Source organism: Leucoraja erinacea, chromosome 4 (genome assembly GCF_028641065.1).
Source record: "Leucoraja erinacea ecotype New England chromosome 4, Leri_hhj_1, whole genome shotgun sequence".
Lineage (NCBI taxonomy): Eukaryota > Metazoa > Chordata > Chondrichthyes > Rajiformes > Rajidae > Leucoraja > Leucoraja erinaceus.
This window is the reverse complement of record NC_073380.1, coordinates 3,056,278-3,075,457: the sequence shown is the minus strand read 5'-3', so window position 1 is coordinate 3,075,457 and position 19,180 is coordinate 3,056,278. Positions and strand designations below refer to the sequence as shown.

The following is a 19,180-nucleotide window of genomic DNA, read 5'->3' as shown; positions in this document are numbered from 1 at the left end:
GTCACTGCCCTGTGACCTCAGGGTTAAAGAGAGGGGGGAATTGGCCAATGTTCATCTCTTGATAACTGCCCCAACACCCTGGGTTAAAGAGCAAAGGGAATCGGCCAGCATTCCTGCTCTCGATCACTCGATCACTCGAGTCCACGCTCGGACAGAAGAGTGTTCCTGTTCCCAGTCACTGCCCATTGAATCCTGAGTTGGAGTAGGGGAATCTTGTTCACCACCACTGCCCAGACTCTGATGTTATAGAGAGATGGGAGAGGGGGTGTGTGGATGGGGGGGATGGAGGCTGGATATGCCGGGGTTCCTGTTCGAAATGTAGAAACAAAGAACAGCAGGTACTGGTTTATGCCGAAGATAGACACTGGATAGTGCTGGAGTAAGTCAAGCAGCCTCTCTGGAGAAAAAGGACGGGTGACATTTCGGGGCAGGACCCTGCTTCAGACTCTAAAGTAGGCGAGGTGAGTGCACAGGGTCTTTTGCCCAGGGTAGCGGAATCAAGAACCAGAGGGTTTAAGGTGAGAGGGGATCTGGGTGGGAACATTTTCACAAGGGATGGTGGGCATGTGGAAGTGGCTGAGGCAACTGCAGTAATACCATTTGGGCAAGGACATTTGGGCAGATGCATGGATAGGAGAGGTTTAGAGGGATATGGGCCAAACACAGACAGGTGGTACTGGCATAGATGGGGTATCTTGGTTGGCCGCAGAGCCTGTTTCCATGCAGTGTGATTCTAAATGAGATCAGTATGTGGAAAGTACACAAAATTGCTGGAGAAACTCAGCGGGTGCAGCAGCATCTATGGAGCGAAGGAAATAGGCGACGTTTCGGGCCGAAACCCTTCTTCAGACTGATGGGGGGTGGGGGGAGGAGAAGGAAGGAAAAGGGGAGGAGGAGGAGCCCGAGGGCGGGCGGATAGGAGGGTGGGAGGAGACAGCTAGAGGGTTAAGGAAGGGGAGGAGACAGCAAGGGCTAGCAAAATTGGGAGAATTCAATGTTAATGCCATCCGGACGCAAGGTCCCCAGGCGGAATATGAGGTGCTGTTCCTCCAATTTCCGCTGTTGCTCACTCTGGCAATGGAGGAGACCCAGGACAGAGAGGTCGGATTGGGAATGGGAGGGGGAGTTGAAGTGCTGAGCCACCGGGAGGTCAGGTTGGTTATTGCGGACTGAGCGGAGGTGTTCGGCGAAACGATCGCCCAACCTACGCTTAGTCTCCCCGATGTAAATCAGCTGACACCTAGAGCAGCGGATGCAGTAGATGAGGTTGGAGGAGATGCAGGTGAACCTTTGTCGCACCTGGAACGATTGCTTGGGTCCTTGAAGTGTGTGGAAAGATGCTTGATGCCTGGCACAGACATGTGCGTCGAAGGGCCTGTCCCTGTGCCGTGCGAAAATGAAACGTTACCTCACTCAAAGGTTGAAAATTGCTCCCGAGTTTGGTGAGGTCACTGCTGGAAGCTGCTCCCCTGACTGCCGCCTACAACTAAGGTCACCGCCTCTTCCCGCGCTGTGTGACTTTAGAGCCCTCCTTCACTCTCACTGCCCTGTGTGTGCCTTGACTGCGCATCTATACTAGTTTTGTCCTTCATTTGTCCATGTGAAGAAAGACTGGATAGACTCGGCTTGTACGCGCTAGAATTTAGAAGACTGAGGGGGGATCATATAGAAACGTACAAAATTCTTAAGGGGTTGGACAGGCTAGATGCAGGAAGATTGTTCCCGATGTTGGGGAAGTCCAGAACAAGGGGTCACAGTTTAAGGATAGAGGGGAAATCTTTTAGGACCGAGATGAGAAAAAAAAATTTCACACACAGAGAGTGGTGAATCTGTGGAATTCCCCGCCACAGAAGGTAGTTGAGGCCACAGTTCATTTGCTATATTTAAGAGGGAGTTAGATGTGGCCCTTGTGGCTAAAGGGATCCGGGGGCATGGAGAGAAGGCAGGTACGGGATACTGAGTTGGATGATCAGCCATGATCATATTGAATGGCGGTGCAGGCTTGAAGGGCCGAATGGCCTCTACTCCTGCACCCATTTTCTATGTTTCTATGAACGTAGAACAATACAGCACTGGAATGATGCCGCTAAACTGATCGCCTCTTCCTGCATGTGACCCATATCCCTCCATTCGCTGTGTATCCATTTGCCCATCAAAAAGCTTTGTGAACTATTGTATCGGCTTTCACCCCCACCCCTGGCAACACGTTCCATGGCCCCCACCGCTCTTGTCCACACCCCTGTGTAAAAAAAACGCACCCCGCACATTTAAACTTTGCCCCTCTCACCCTAAAACTCTGCTCTCTTAAATTCTTGCTCCCTCAACCCAAGGCCGTCCTGTCGAGTTTCACTGTCTGCGTAACTCGTTATCACCTACCCCCACAGCCAACAATGGACCATTGTGGGCTCCACCTTTCCGTGACCATCGTTGCTTTATTGCATATTTTTCATTGTTCCACATACCGTCTATATCTCTCAAAGAGAATCACAAAAAGCTGGAGTCAAGCTCAGCATTTATTTATATAGCACATTTAAAAAAACAACTCTCGTTGGCCAAAGTACATACATATATACAAATAGCCCTCGCTCAGTGGACGTCAGGAAAGGCTCGGGAGTATAGATAAGATTTTAGTCTTGAGTTAAAGTAGTCGATGGAGGGGGAGGGGGATGCTGTTACACAGTCTAGGAGCTGCAACCGCAAAGGCAAGGCAGCATCTCCGGAGACGCTGAATGTGTGACGTTTCGGGTCGAGGCCCTTCATAAATCGCTTGTTTCCCCTCATCCTGACTCTCAGTTCGAAGAGGGGTCTCGACCCGAAACGTCGCCCATTCCTTTTCCCCAGAGATGCTGCCTGACCGGCTGAGTTACTCCAGCATTTTTTGTGACTATCCTGCACTTTATTGCCTTGGTTAGGGGGGTTGGGATGAGGAGAGGGTTGCTGGAACGCGAGGCGGCTGGCTGGGTGTTCTGCCGGTGATGTGCATGGAGATAGGCATTGTGTTTGCTGCAGGATCGTCGAGGCAGGGCCGACAGAGAGAGAGAGAATTGCTCTCGACAGCCAAGTAATTCACACGTTCACCTTCTGTTAATTCCTATCTGCAACATCAATTAAATTGTTTGTAGAAACTAATTGAATGTGGCTTAATCACACATCTTAATAGCTTTACACGGTTTGAACTTCCTGTTAATTCGAGTAATAAAATGAAATGAGTGTGCTGGCTGTGTAATTAGCGAGGTGGCTTGTGAAGAAATTAGTGCTTTATGGCTGGTAATAAAGGGAGTGCAGTGCGCAGGCAGACACCTCATTCCAGTGGACCCTGGCTGCAATCTGCTGATTCGCAATTTTTCCTTTCATTTGCACCCGGGTCCCATGTGTCAATTGAGTCTTAAAGAGGCAAGCGCTCTCTGCCCGCTCCCCACCCCCCCCAGCCGTTGGTGAAGCCTCCGCTCGCTCTGATCCCTGATCCCAGTGGGCCTGGGGACTTGCTGCCTGCCGTCCTCCGGCCCAGGTGCCGATAGTCTCGATCTCGCCTCGCTGAAACACGCAGCCTTGGACGGGAGCGGCCAAACACGTTGCAGACTCTCCTGTACTACCCCCTCTGTCCCCTCCTCCCCGTCCCCTTCCACCCATGTCCCTCCCTCCGGCTTTACATTTTATTCCTCCTCTCCTCATCTCACACCCTTTTGTCTCCCACTTGGGCGACATAATCCACGAGTTCTGGCGAGTTTGCCCTCGACTCATACGCGCAGCATGGTCGACACAAGGTCGTAGGAGGTCTTCGTAACTCTCCTTCATGCTCGAGGGTGGTCTCCGCGTACTCGAGGCCTCAGCTGGGTCGCAGCATTTTTTTCGACATGTTAAAAAATGCTCGCGAGTAAAAAAAGGTCGCCATGGAAAAAATCGATACTTTTTTTACTCCTAGGTTTAGTCGTAGTAGGTTATTCATAGGTAATCGAGGGTAGTCTAAGGTAGTCGTAGATAGTATCCATCATAGTCGAAGGAGATCGAAGGAGGTCGTTTTCACGCTCCACTATTCGGTGTCCAATTTTCCCGGTTAGTCGTAGCTAGTCGAAGCTGGTCTTCAACATAGTCGAAGGAGGTCTTCAACATGTCATTTTTTAAACTCTTCTAAACTCGCCAATTAGGTCGCCCAAGTGGTACAGCCCCTTTAAACCTCCAGCCTTTGTCACGTACTCCACCCATCTGCCAGTCACTGCCTTCACCTGTGTCAACCTAGTTGCTGCCAAACATTGACAAAGATCCGGGTTCGATCCTGACTACGGATGCTGTCTGTACGGAGTTTGTACATTCTCCCCATGGGTTTGCTCCAGGTGCCCCAGTATCCTCCCACACTCCAAAGACACGCAGGTTTGTAGGTTAATTGGCTTCTGTAAATTGTAGGAAGGAACTAGTGCACGGGGATCGATGGTCAGTGTAGACTTGGTGGGCCGAAGGGCCTGTTTCCACATTGTATCTTTAAACTAAACTAAACTATCACTTGCCTGGCTTTGTGAATGTGGTATCTAGAAGAACTGGCAGGTGCCAGAAATGATGGCATAGAAACATAGAAACATAGAAAATAGGTGCAGGAGTAGGCCATTCGGCCCTTCAAGCCTGCACCGCCATTCAATATGATCATGGCTGATCATCCAACTCAGTATCCCGTACCTGCCTTCTCTCCATACCCCCTGATCCCTTTAGCCACAAGGGCCACATCTAACTCCCTCTTAAATATAGCCAATGAACTGGCCTCAACTACCTTCTGCGGCAGAGAATTCCAGAGATTCACCACTCTCTGTGTGAAAAATGTTTTTCTCATCTCGGTCCTAAAAGACTTCCCCCTTATCCTTAACTCTGAGTGCTAGAGAAACTCAGCGGGCCAGGCAGCATCTGTGGAGGGAATGGACAGGTGGCGTTTCAGATCGGGACCCTTCTTCAGAAGCTGACCATTCCTTCCGCAGATGCTGCCTGACCGTTGAGTTACTGCAGTCCTTTGTGTTTCTCTCAGGTTTGCAGCATCTGCAGCTCCTTGCTTCTCCGTGCAGGTAACATTGTCCATGGCCACGATGGAAGAGCCACACCTGTGGTGTCCCTAGCCTGGGTGTTGTAATGATGGGTGACTGAGATGCACAGTGAATGGACCTGAGTCCACCACCTCCACTGGCAATGCCTCTGTGTGCAAAAGATGTACTCCAATATCCCCTTTAACACCCTTTCCCCTCACCCTAAACACATGTACGCATGTCTTGGTACCCCTGCCAAGGGAAAAGACTTTCACAAACAATACTAGCCTACAGAATCCCAGGCAAGTGGCACACAAGAGGTCATGTTGCAGTTATGCAAGACATTGGTGAGGCTACAATGTACCATGGATGTCCAGTCACTCTACACCTCCATCCCCCACCAGGATGGTCTCAAAACCCTCCGGTTCTTCCTCGACCAGAGGAGCAACCTATACCCAGCCACTGACACTCTCCTCCGACTACCGGAGTTGGTCCTCACCCTCAACAACTTTATGTTTGACTCCTCCCATTTCCTCTAAACACAAGGCGTAGCTATGGGCACACGCATGGGCCCCAGCTACGCCTGCCTCTTTGTTGGGTACGTTGAACAATCCTTGTTCAATACGTACCAGGGCCCCATCCCCGACCTCTACCTCCGCTACATTGAGGACTGCTTTGGGGCCACCTCCTGCACCCACACACAACTGACTGACTTCATCCACCTCACCACCAACTTCCATCCGGCACTCCAATACACTTGGACTATTTCCGACACTTCCCTACCATTCCTTGACCTCACCATCTCCATCGCAGGGGACAGACTTCTGACCGACATACACTACAAACCAACTGACTCACATGGCTATCTGGACTACACGTCTGCCCACCCTGCCCCCTGTAAAGACTCCATCCCCTACTCCCAATTCCTCCACCTACGCCGCATCTGCTCCCAGGATGAGACGTTCCACACCAGGGCATCGGAAATGGCCTCGTTCTTCAGGGAACGGGGATTCCCCTCCGCCACCATAGATGAGGCTCGCACCAGGGTCTCATCCATACCCCGCAACACTGCTCTCTCTCCCCAACCCCGCACTCGCAACAAGGGCAGAGTCCCCCTAGTCCTCAACTTTCACCCCACCAGCCGGCAAATACAACAAATAATCCTCCGCCATTTCCAACGTGACCCCACCACTCGCCACATCTTCCCATCTCCCCCTATGTCTGCCTTCCGCAGAGACCGCTCCCTCTGCAACTCCCTTGTCAATTCTTCCCTTCCCTCCCGTACCACCCCCTCCCCGGGCACTTTCCGTTGCAACCACAAGAAATGCAACACCTGTCCCTTCACCTCCCCCCTCGACTCCATTCAAGGACCCAAGCAGTCGTTCCAGGTGCGACAAAGGTTCACCTGTATCTCCTCCAACCTCATCTACTGCATCCGCTGCTCTAGGTGTCAGCTGATTTACATCGGGGAGACTAAGCGGAGGTTGGGCGATCGTTTCCCGAACACCTCCGCTCAGTCCACAATAACCTACCTGTTTGTCGAGCTGGGAAGGTTGCAGAAAATATTTACAAGGATGTTGCCAGGACTCGAGGGCCTGAGCTATAGGGAGAGGTTATGCAGCCTAGAGTGCAGGAGGATGAGGGGTGGTCTTAGAGAGGTGTATAAAGTCATGTGGGGAATAAATAGGGCGAAGAATGCACAGAGTATTTTACCCAGAGTAGGGAAATCAAGAACCAAGGGATATAGTGTGTAGGAAGGAACTGCAGATGCTGGCTTAAATCGCAGGTGGACACAAAATGCTGGAGTAACTCAGTGGGTCAAGCAGCATCTCTGGAGACCATTGCTTCTCTCCAGAGGTGCTGCCTGACCAGCTGAGTTACTCCATCATTTTGTGTCTACCAAGGTACATAGGTTTAAGGTGAGGGGAGAAAGATTTAATAGGAACCTGAGGGGTGACCTTTTCACGCAAAGGGTGGTGGGTGTATGGAACGAGCTGCTGGAGGAGGTAGTTGCGGCAGGTACTATTGCAACATTTAAGAAGCATTTAGGCAGGTACATGGATAGGACAGGTTTAGAGGAATATGGACCAAACGCAGGCAGGTGGACTAGTGTAGATGGGACAAGTTGGTCGGCAAGTCGGGCCGAAGGGCCTGTTTCCATGCCACATGACTCTTATAGAAACATAGAAAATAGGTGCAGGAGTAGGTCATTCGGCCCTTCGAGCCTGCACCGCCATTCAATCTGATCATGGCTGATCGTCCAACTCAGTACCCTGTGCCTGCTTTCTCTCCATATCACCTGATCCCTTTAGCCACAAGGGCCACATCTAACTCCCTCTTAAATATAGCTATATATTTATGACTCCATGTTTCCAATTTGTCATTCAGTTTTTAGAGGGATATGAGCCACATTAAGTAAATGGGTCTAATTCTCGGCATGGACGAGGTGGGCTGAAGGGCCTGTTTCCGTGCTGTACATCTGCACGATTCTGTCCATGCACCTGACAAAGTGTCTTGTATGTTGTTATTTGCAAGCTTCAATCAGTCAGCTGGAAGTCCGACCTCATCCTGTGTCCCAGAGCGTTCTGTCGGAGGTGGTTCAGTGTAGCTCGGTGCAGGGCGATGCAGCTCCTGCGGGCTTGCCTTGTCGCGGCTGCAACACCTCATGCTCTGTCTGCTCCTGCAGGATTACATGCAGAACGTCCATGGCAAGGAGATCGACCTGCTGCGAACCACAGTGAAAGTACCGGGCAAGCGCCTGCCCCGAGCCTCGGCCGGCAACGCTCCCGGCGCCAGCCCCAAGACCAACGGCCTGACCAAGGACAGGAGCAACCTGCAGCTAGCGGCCAGCCAAGGTAGGTAGGCAGACCAGCCTGGTAGTGGCAGCAATCTGCGCATGGTGGTACGAGGCCCGGTAGGTGGGCAGCCTGGCCCCTGGGGAATGGCAGTGCCTTGTGTTGGGGGCCTGTGGACGCGATGCCCTGGGAGGGGGTGCAGCCAAGGTAGACGGTAGCCTGCCTCGGGGAGTGGCAGCACAGGGGCCTGGCATGGTAATGGTGATTAATGCCCGAGGGGGAGGGTACCAGTCAGGATAGGCAAGCAGACCGCCCCCTGAAGGCCTATACCTTTTTTAAATACCGTTGTGTTTAAATGGCCTATATCGTTGTACATGGTTCATGTTACAATGACAATAAAGAAACTATTCTATTCTAGGTAGCAATGCTCTGTGAGCGGCCTGATGATGTGGGAATAAGGGGGGGGGGGGGGTCATCTCCGAGCTGGTGTCGGTGGAATCAGAGACTGGCAACGGCTCCTGTGTGGTTCGGGAGGAAGGAGCAGGAGACGGTGGGGAACTCGGGCAGGGAGTCCATGTTCTGTGGGCATTAGAGACAGGGCAGCGGTGATCAAGCAGTGACGGATGGGGCTGTTGCTTCAGCCTCTGGTTCAGTGAGTGTGGAAGCTCTGCTCATCTTGCCCCTTCTCCTGTTGGAAGCAGGGATCACCTTGTTGTGAACTCTTGGCTGCTTGCTGTCGATATCGGTTTATTATTGTCACGTGGACCGAGATACAGTGAAAACTTTGTTTGTGAACTATCCAGTCAAATCATACCATACGTGAGTAGAAGCAAGCCGTGCACATGTACACAAGTGCAAAGAGAGAAGTCCATGAGCGCAGAATATAGTGTTGCTTCATTATAGCGTTATAGTTGGGAGCAGCGACAGGTATAGGCCATTTGTTCCGTCGAATCTACTCTGCATTACATTGATGATGTACTCAAAATACTGGGGTAACTCAGAGGGTCAGGCAACATCTTGAGAGAAAAGGAATAGAAACATAGACACATAGAAAATAGGTGCAGGAGTAGGCCATTCGGCCCTTCGAGCCTGCACCGCCATTCAATATGATCATGGCAGATCATCCAACTCAGTATCCTCTTCCTGCCTTCTCTCCATACCCCCTGTTCCCTTTAGCCACAAGGGCCACATCTATCTCCCTCTTAAATATAGCCAATGAACTGGCCTCAACTACCTTCTGTGGCAGAGAATTCCAGAGATTCACCACTGTGTGAAAAATGTTTTCCTCATCTCGGTCCTAAAAGATTTCCCCCTTATCCATAAACGAGCCCCATCTGCCCAGTAAGAGGTAATGTTTAGGGAACAAATTAGGTGGTCATTCCAAGATTTACAAAGATTGTCAGCCAATGACATAACCCAAAATTGTAGAGTAAATGAAACCAGTGATGGATGGGGGATTGGAAGAAGAATTGGGCAGAGGAATTGGTACTGGCCAAAGGTCCTGTGATGGGTTATGGAATCTAATCTGGGAGTAAAACACATGAACGCACAATGCGAGGAAGAAGAAAGTATAAACAAGGCTCTGCAGATGCTGGTTTACTCAAAAGGACACAGAGTGCTGGAGTAACTCAGCGGGTCAGGCAGCATCTCTGGGGGACATGGGTAGGTGACTTTTCATGTCAGGAACTTTCTTCAGACTGAAGTAAGGGCCCCGACCTAAAACGTCACCTATATCCATGTTCTCCAGAGATGCTGCCTGATCTGCTGATTTACTCTGTGCCCTTTAATAATATTCTTACTGCAGCTTCATAGACCTGTTCATTCGAGAACCATAGGCCATAGTTTAAGGTGAGGGAGAAACGATTTTAAAGGAATCGAAGGGGTGACTTTTTCACGCAAAGGGTGGTGTGTGTATGGAACGAGCTGCCAGAGGAGGTCTCCATCGAGTGGTGACACACTAGGGGGAAACCGTTTTGCAGCCACTTACCTGGAAGTAGATGCATCTTTTCTCCGAGTCGCATCTTCGCTCCCCTCCCCCTCCCCTCGCGGCCCACCAACTGGATTGACGCGGCCTTTCCTACCGGAGCTTCAGCAGCGGGCGCAGCGTGGGATTACCATCGTGGAGCGGGGCGATCCTTTGCCGGGGATCTCCGGTTGGAGCTCCGGAGTGTTGGGCCAGCTGACTTTAACAGCGTGGAGCGGCGGTCTGCGGAGCTTCTAGCCGCGGGCGTGACGCTGGCTTTAACATCGTGGAGGCCTGGGATCTTTTGCCGAGGATCGCCAATGTTGGAGCTCCGCCCAGCTCGGCCTGTGGACTTCCGAAGCTGCCATCTCCGGGAAGAAGCGGCCGCTTCGGAAACTCCAAGCCGCTGAGAGTGTTCCGTCTGTTCCGACGCTGGAGTTCCGATCATCCCGGCGAGAGGGGCTGAACATCGGGCCGTCTGTGGCGGCGACTGCAGAGGGTTGACGGCCCCGACCACAAGAACAAGAGGAAGATGACTGAACTTTATTGCCTTCCATCACAGTGAGAAACATTGATTCCACTGTGGTGGATGTTTATGTCACCAGACTGATTCCTGGGATGTCAGGACTTTCATATGAAGAAAGACTGGATAGACTCGGCTTGTACTCGCTAGAATTTAGAAGATTGAGGGGGGATCTTATAGAAACTTACAAGATTCTTAAGGGGTTGGACAGGCTAGATGCAGGAAGATTGTTCCCGATGTTGGGGAAGTCCAGAACAAGGGGTCACAGTTTAAGGATAAGGGGGAAATCTTTTAGGACCGAGATGAGGAAAACATTTTTCACACAGAGAGTGGTGAATCTCTGGAATTCTCTGCCACAGAAGGTAGTTGAGGCCAGTTCATTGGCTATATTTAAGAGGGAGTTAGATGTGGCCCTTGTGGCTAAAGGGATCAGGGGGTATGGAGAGAAGGCAGGAACAGGATACTGAGTTGGATGATCAGCCATGTTCATATTGAATGGCGGTGCAGGCTCGAAGGGCCGAATGGCCTATTCCTGCACTTATTTTCTATGTTTCTATGTTCCTATGTTAAATTCTATCGTGTAATGTGTTCTGTTTATTCGTATGGCTGTATGGTCACCCACATTTCACTGTTCCAATTGATGCATGGGACACTAAATGTAACTTGAACTTGAGTTGAGGCAGGTACTATCGCAATATTTAAGAAGCAACTAGACAGGTACATGGATAGGAAAGGTTTAGAGGGATATGGGCCAAACGCAGGCAAGTGGGACCAGTGTAGATGAGCCATGTTGGTCAATGTGGGCACGTGAGCCGAAGGGCCCGTTTCCACGCTGCACGACCCGATGACAGTAATAACACACAAGTAAGTATTTGTTTACCTCTGCTTTAAAAATATCAAGCGTTCTGCTTTCACCGAGATAACCGAGGCTGAAGCTCCCCCCCCCCCCCCCCCCCCCCCCCTTGTTTACGCAGTGCCCCTCACATTGAATGTGAACAGTCTGTAGCTTTGCTCACTACTTGCCGAACTTGAATCCTGTTTCACCAGGTTCCCCCTCAGCTCTGCAGTCTCACCGCCTAAACATGCTTTTACTGTAGCAGGTTAACTGGACAGTTTTACCTATTTCCACAGACGAATGCACAGAATAATGCAATGTCAATAACGTCAATACCAGCTAACCATTAGAGTGCAATTAGTGATGATAATACGTGCTAACCTCCTGCATGATGTTATTCCTCTGGTACACTCTCCGTGAATTGTGTACATAACCAGCGTTGTTGCGTTTTTTGACAATGACAATGGTCTTAATTCTACCGGACAGTACAGATAGTAGTGACAGGTTGTCTTTATCTTGACGTGTGAGGTGGTGTGCTTTGCGAAGGATAGGACGTGTACAGCGAATGGTAGGGGCCTTGGTGGTACTGAGGAAGAAAGGTTCCTGAAGATGGCAGCACAGATCAATAAGGTGGTGGAACGGCAAGTGGAATACTGGCCTTTTATTAGTCGGGGCACGGAATGAAACGGAGGCGTGGTGGAACTTTATAAAACGTAATTTACAACTGCACAGCACAGGAACGTGCCCATCGGCCCACACTCTCCATGCTAAACACGAGTTAGCCAAGTTAAACTAATCTCAGTCTGCACGTGATCCATATCCCTCCATTCCCCACGCTTCCATGTACCTATGTGAAAGCCTCTTAAACGCCACTATCAGACCTGCCCACCAGCACCACCCCCGGCAGCAAGTTCCACGCCCCACCACTCTGTAACACAAAAACATGCCCCGCACATCTATAAACTCTCCCCCTCTCACCCGTAGTTGCCCCATTCCGGTCGCTCTGCGTGTGACTGTATCTGTGTGTGTGACTGTACTACCCCTGTCCCTGTACCTGTGTGTGTGACTGTACTGCCCCTGTTCCTACACCTGTGTGTGTGACTGTACTGCCCCTGTTCCTGTACCTGTGTGTGTGACTGTACTGCCCCTGTTCCTGTATCAGTGCGTGTGACTGTACTGCCCCTGTCCCTGTACCTGTGTGTGTGACTGTACTGCCCCTGTTCCTGTATCTGTGTGTGTGTGACTGTACTTCCTCGTTCCTGTACCTGTGTGTGTGTGACTGTACTTCCTCGTTCCTGTACCTGTGTGTGTGACTGTACTGCCCTGTTCCTGTTCCTGTGTGTGTGACTGTACTACCCCTGTTCCTGCACCTGTGTGTGTGTGTGACTGTACTGCCCCTGTTCCTGTGTCTGTGTGTGTGACTGTACTGCCCCTGTTCCTGCACCTGTGTGTGTGTGACTGTACTGCCCCTGTTCCTGCATCTGTGTGTGTGTGACTGTACTGCCCCTGTTCCTGCATCTGTGTGTGTGTGTGTGACTGTACTGCCCCTGTTCCTGCTTGTCAGTCTGTAGCTGCCCCTGTTGATTAGGCGCGGTGGGTGGGTGTATGAGCATTCGAGGTAATTATCGTTTTACAGGAGTGTTTAGTGGTGCGCCTCTCTGCTGCGTTTCACGTCTCTGCTGCCCGCTCCCCCCGGATTTGAGCGGAGTTCGAGGTGGACATATCCAGACTTGAATTCCAGGAAAGGTTAATTAGGCCGGAGGAAGGAAAGAAGATGAGAAGAGTGCACGGGAGACTCTATTTTCAAATCAGAGCCCACAAACAATTAACCTTTAGAACAAATGTAGCTTGTGTAGGAGGGGGGAGCATGATCCATCAGCGGGAATTGACTGGGAACATTTTTCTAATAGTTAAAGACTTCTTTCTCCAGCAGATTTACATTCTTGGGCGCTAATCTCATTAACTCTTTCCATGCCTTGACCATTGACAAGCGGAGTTGCAAATGAGTGTTGCTGCCTCTGTCCTGATGCCGCGATTACTGTCTGAGGACTCGTGTCACTGAGCTGTATACCACACGAGAACAGACCCTTCGGCCCATCTTGTCACGCCTCCAATCGGTATTCTGGGCTAGTCCCACCCACCTGCATTTCCCTCTAGTCCTTCCTATCCATATATCTGTGCACATGTCAGAACAGTCACACAGCATGGAGACAGAACTCGTCTTTACTGACCAAGATGCCCCATCTAAGCTTGTTCCACCTGCCCACGTTTTGCCTAAATCCCACAAGACCTTTCCTGTCCATGTATCTACGTCCAAATGTCTTTTAAATGAGTTATTGTACCTGCCTCAATTACCTCCTCTGGCAGCTTGTTCCTCATAATCACCACCCCAATATCACCACAAAGTGAATTTTAAAAGTTGTCATTTTATCTGCTTCTATAGCCTCCTCTGGCAGCTCGGTGTGGGAGGGTCAGTGCTGTCTTGGACACTGTCCTGTCACTCTGTAACAGTCCCTGGATAGTCTCCCACTCACCCAACACCATTTCACAGCCTTGGCCTCTTAACCCTGCCTGGGATTGGCACAGTGTGGGCAAGGTATGAGCTGGGTGTGTGGGCTGGGTGTGAAGGGTATGAGCTGGGTGTGAGCTGGGCTGGGTGTGAGCTGGGCTGGGTGTGAGCTGGGCTGGGTGTGAGCTGGGCTGGGTGTGAGCTGGGCTGGGTGTGAGCTGGGTTGGGTGTGGCTGGGCTGGGTGTGAGCTGGGCTGGGTGTGGCTGGGCTGGGTGTGAGCTGGGCTGGGTGTGAGCTGGGCAGGGTGTGAGCTGGGTGTGAGCTGGGCTGGGTGTGAGCTGGGCAGGGTGTGAGCTGGGTGTGAGCTGGGCTGTGGTGTGAGCTGGGCTGGGTGTGCTGGGCTGGGTGTGAGCTGGGGGTGTGAGCTGGGCTGGGTGTGCTGGGCTGGGTGGGTGCTGGGCTGGGTGTGTGGGCTGGGCTGGGGTGTGAGCTGGGTGTGAGCTGGCTGGGTGTGAGCTGGTGGGCTGGGTGTGCTGAGCTGGGTGTGAGCTGGGCTGGGTGTGGGCTGTGTGTGAGCTGGGTGTGTGCTGGGCTGGGGTGTGAGCTGGGCTGGGTGTGAGCTGGGCTGGGTGTGTGCTGGGTGTGAGCTGGGGCTGGGTGTGAGCTGGGCAGGGTGTGAGCTGGGTGTGAGCTGGGTGTGGGTGTGAGTGGTGTGAGCTGGGCTGGGTGTGAGCTGGGCTGGGTGTGAGCTGGGCTGGTGTGAGTGGGCTGGGCTGGGTTGTGGGCTGGGTGTGAGCTGGGTGGGTGTGACTGGGCTGGGTGTGAGCTGGGCTGGGTGTGAGCTGGGCTGGGTGTGGCTGGAGCTGGGCTGGGTGTGGCTGGGCTGGGTGAGGGGGCTGGGTGTGAGCTGGGTAGGTGTGTGAGCTGTGTGGCTGGGCTGGGTGTGAGCTGGGGTGTGGGCTGGGCTGTGGTGTGAGCTGGGCTGGGTGTGAGCTGGGCTGGGTGTGAGCTGGGCAGGGTGTGAGCTGGGCTGGGTGTGAGCTGGGCTGGGTGTGAGCTGGGCTGGGTGTGAGCTGGGTGTGAGCTGGGCTGGGTGTGAGCTGGGCAGGGTGTGAGCTGGGCTGGGTGTGAGCTGGGCTGGGTGTGAGCTGGGTGGAGCTGGGTGTGAGCTGGGCTGGGTGTGAGCTGGGCTGGGTGTGAGCTGGGCTGGGTGTGAGCTGGGGTGTGAGCTGGGCTGGGTGTGAGCTGGGCTGGGTGTGGGCTGGGCTGGTGTGGGCTGGGCTGGGTGTGAGCTGGGCTGGGTGTGAGCTGGGTAGGGTGTGGGCTGGGCTGGGTGGGTGTGAGCTGGGCTGGGTGTGAGCTGGGGTAGGGTGTGGGCTGGGCTGGGTGTGCTGGGCTGGGTAGGTGTGAGCTGGGCTGGGTGTGAGCTGGGCTGGGTGTGAGCTGGGCTGGGTGTGAGCTGGGCTGGGTGTGAGCTGGGCTGGGTGTGAGCTGGGTAGGGTGTGAGCTGGGCTGGGTGTGAGCTGGGCTGGGTGTGAGCTGGGCTGGGTGTGAGCTGGGCTGGGTGTGAGCTGGGCTGGGTGTGAGCTGGGTAGGGTGTGGGCTGGGCTGGGTGTGAGCTGGGCTGGGTGTGAGCTGGGTGTGAGCTGGGCTGGGCTGGGCTGGGTGTGAGCTGGGCAGGGTGTGAGCTGGGCTGGGTGTGAGCTGGGCTGGGTGTGAGCTGGGCACGGTGTAGGCTCGGTGTGAGCTGGGTAGTGTGTGGGCTGCCCAGTAGTGGCATTCTTTGGGTGTTGGGTGTGGTGGCACTGTGTGCTGCCCGACAGTGCCACAGTGTGAGGCTGGGCTCTCCACATCTCAGCTCTCTGCACCACCAGTGGAATGGCGTGCTGCTGCCCAGCAGTGTGACGGTGTGGTGCCCAGGACTGCCACAGAGTGGTGTGGGCTCTCGGTATCCCAGCTCCCTGACCGGTATCATCTGCCCAGGGACTGGCCCAGTGGCAGTGGGACAGTGTGGCACTGGGTTCTCGGTATCCCAGCCTCTCCCGGCTCTCTGGGGAGTCGGCAGAGAGTGACGGCCTCTCCACGGCTCAACAATGGATCCGTAATCAGCAAACAGCCGGGGTCACAGGGTCACTCTGCTCATCGATTTTATATCATGTTGACTACAGATTAACATCTCTTTGGATGTGAAATCTCCACTGACATTCAGAGTGACGGCAGTGGTGTGTGCCGATAAGCAGCAGGTACACAATGGTCAGGCAGCCTAGTGGAGCTGACGGACTGCAAGCTGCCTGATAAATCCACACACAAGTGCAGGTCTGGTCGGCCCGTTACACCAAGCATGTGGGAGCTTTGGAGGGAGTCCAGAAGAGGTTTACCAGAATGATGCCAGGATTCAAGGGCCTCAGCTACATGGAGAGGTTGGACAGACTTGGATTGTTTTTTTCGGAGCGTTGGAGGTTGTGGGGAGATCTGATAGAAGTATACAAAATTAGGTTGAGGTTTATTCATGCCTTGGTCAGCCCCGGTCTGACGCAGCCCAGCCCTGGACCAGCCCCTCCTCACCCATCCAGCACCAGTCTGGCCCGGCCCAGCCCCATCTGATCCAGTCCAGCCATGCCCAGCTCAGCCCAGTCCAACCCAGCCCATCCCACGCCAGAAGATAGACACAAAGTGCTGGGGTAACTCAGCGAGTCAGGCAGCGTCTCTGGAGAAACGGAAATGGCTGATGTTTCGGGTCTAGTCTCTTCTTCAGAAGAAGAGAGGGCTTGACCTGAAGTGTCTCCCATTCCTTCTCTCCAGAAATATTGCTTGTCCCGCTGAGTTACTGCAGAAATTTGTGTCTATCTTCAGTGTAAATCAGCATCTACAGATCCTTCCTACACCATCCCATGCCAGTCTGGCCCAGCCCAGCCCAGCTCAGCCCAGCTCAGCCCAACCTGACCCAGCCCAGCCCGACCCAGCCCAGCCCAGCCCAGCCCAGCCTGACCCATCCCAGCCCAGCCTGACCCAGCCCAGCCCGCTCCCACCCAGCCCAGCCCAGCCCAGCCTGACCCATCCCCAGCCCAGCCTGACCCAGCCCAGCGCAACCCAACCCAGTCTGTCCCATCCCCCATCCCCGCCCAGCCTGACCCATCCCAGCCCAGCCTGACCCCAGCCCAGCCCAGCCCAGCCTGACCCATCCCAGCCCAGCCCGACCCAGCCCCGACCCAGCCCAGCCTGACCCATCCCAGCCCAGCCTGACCCAGCCCAGCGCAACCCAACCCAACCCAGCCTGTCCCATCCCAGCCCAGCCTGACCCATCCCAGCCCAGCCCGACCCAGCCCAGCCCAGCCCGACCTGTCTCTGCCCTTTGTGCCCAATGTCAGCTGGTGAGGCTATGAAGGGAAGTATTGCAGAGATTGCCCCCTCTAGGATGGTTGGTTAAGACCAACAGATGAGCTGGGCTGATCAGCATTTTGCACAGCTATCAACCTGCAGCAGAGACTGGCGATGTGCTTTAAGCAAGTCGACGACTTGGTGTGGTAGAAAGGCTGCGAATTACATGGGAAAGGAGCAGTCACGAGCATTAGTGGATAAGCCTCATTACTCCACTCTGTATAATAGTGTTAACACAACGTGTGGTCTGAGCCGAGTTGTGCCTCATGAATTCCTGACAAAATTTTCTGGCCGCCCCACGCCAATTTGGGAGACAACTCCTTAAGTAACCGAGTGTCTGCCGCAGTGTCAGTCAGAACGAGGGCCACCGCGCGTGCACGGGCTGCTGGTCTGGGCAAGGGGTGCCTGCAACGCACTGCCTGGGGTGGTGGTGGAGGCAGACACAGTCGTGATGTTTAAAAGGCTTGTAGAAAGTCATGATTGTACCCGTGTCTATAGCTTCCTTTGGCAGCTCGTTCCACATACAGACTACCCTCTGCGTGAAAATGTTGCATCTAAGGTCCCAGGATTTGAGTATAGGAGCAGGGAGGGTCTACTGCAGTTGTACAGGGTCTTGGTGAGACCACACCTGGAGTATTGCATACAGTTTTGGTCTCCAAATCTGAGGAAGGACATTATTGCCATAGAGGGAGTACAGAGAAGGTTAACCAGACTGATTCCTGGGATGTCAGGACTGTCTTATGAAGAAAGACTGGATAGGCTTGGTTTATACTCTCTAGAATTTAGGAGATTGAGGGGGGATCTTATAGAAACTTACAAAATTCTTAAGGGGTTGGACAGGCTAGATGCAGGAAGATTGTTCCCGATGTTGGGGAAGTCCAGGACAAGGGGTCACAGCTTAAGGATAAGGGGTAAATTCTTTAAAACCGAGATGAGAAGAACTTTTTTCACACAGAGAGTGGTGAATCTGTGGAGCTCTCTGCCACAGAGGGTAGTCAAGGCCAGTTCATTGGCTATATTTAAGAGGGAGTTAGTTGTGGCCCTTGTGGCTAAGGGGATCAGAGGGTATGGAGAGAAGGCAGGTACGGGATACTGAGTTGGATGATCAGCCATGATCATATTGAATGGTGGTGCAGGCTCGAAGGGCCGAATGGCCTACTCCTGCACCTAATTTCTATGTTTCTATGTCCCTCTTAAATCTCTCCCTTCTCTGGCAGGATGCGGACCATGTGCAGGCAGAGAGATCAGTTTAGTTTCCCACTGCACAGACATGATGGGCCGAAGGGCCTGTTCCTGTACTGTTCTGTGTTCTGTAGAACTGTGGTGATGAAGGGTCCCGAACCAGTCTGTCCACTTCCCCCCCTCAGATGCGACTGAACCTATGGAATTCCTCCTGCAGATGTACTTTGCTCCTTATTCGAGCATCTCCGTGCGTTGTTTGTCTGCAAAAGGCCGCCATTTTAGTTTAGTTTAGTTTCGAGAAACTGCGTGGGAACAGGCCCTTCGGCCCACCGAGTCTGCGCTGACCAACGATCACCCCTTACACTAACATAGAAACATAGAAAGTAGGTGCGAGAGTAGACCACCAGGTCCGTCGAGCCCGCACCGCCATTCGCTCATGGCTGAACACTAAACAGACACACTTACCACAAACAGTAGACACAAGACACAGAACACAAGACACTACCCTCCCCTTTATACCTCTATCACCCCTCTCCACCCCAAGAACCTCGTGATCTCCTGGGGGAGGCAAAAAACCGGATAAAAACCCAGGTCCAATTCGGGAAAAAAATCCGGGAAATTCCTCTCCGACCCCAATCCAGGCGATCGACACTTGTCCAGGAGATCACTCAGGTCTTACTATACTAACCATACCTAGGTCCATATCCCTGCCCTCTCCCCGTAGCCCCTTATCCCCTTGGCAGCTAAAAAAACATCTATTTTAGTCTTAAATATATTTAAAGTTTCTGCTAACACTATCCTACAAACATTTCCAATCTTACCAAAGCCAATGAGCCTACAAACCTGTACGTCTGGCCTGTGGGAGAAAACCAGAGATCCCGAATAAAACCCACGTGATCACAGGGAGAACGTACAAAGTCCATACAGACAGGACCCGTAGTCAGGGTGGAACCCGGTCTCTGGCGCTGCAAGGCAGTAGCTCTACCCCTGT

The 19,180-nt window shown here is 52.9% G+C and overlaps 1 protein-coding gene across 1 annotated transcript in view; it reads left to right on the top strand.

Moving 5' to 3' along the window:
- agap3 (ArfGAP with GTPase domain, ankyrin repeat and PH domain 3) overlaps positions 1-19,180 on the top strand; it is a 363,100-nt gene that overhangs the window by 285,829 nt on the left and 58,091 nt on the right. Inside the window, 1 exon segment of the mRNA XM_055633547.1 lies at positions 7,690-7,858. Coding sequence (XP_055489522.1) covers positions 7,690-7,858 — 169 coding nt within the window.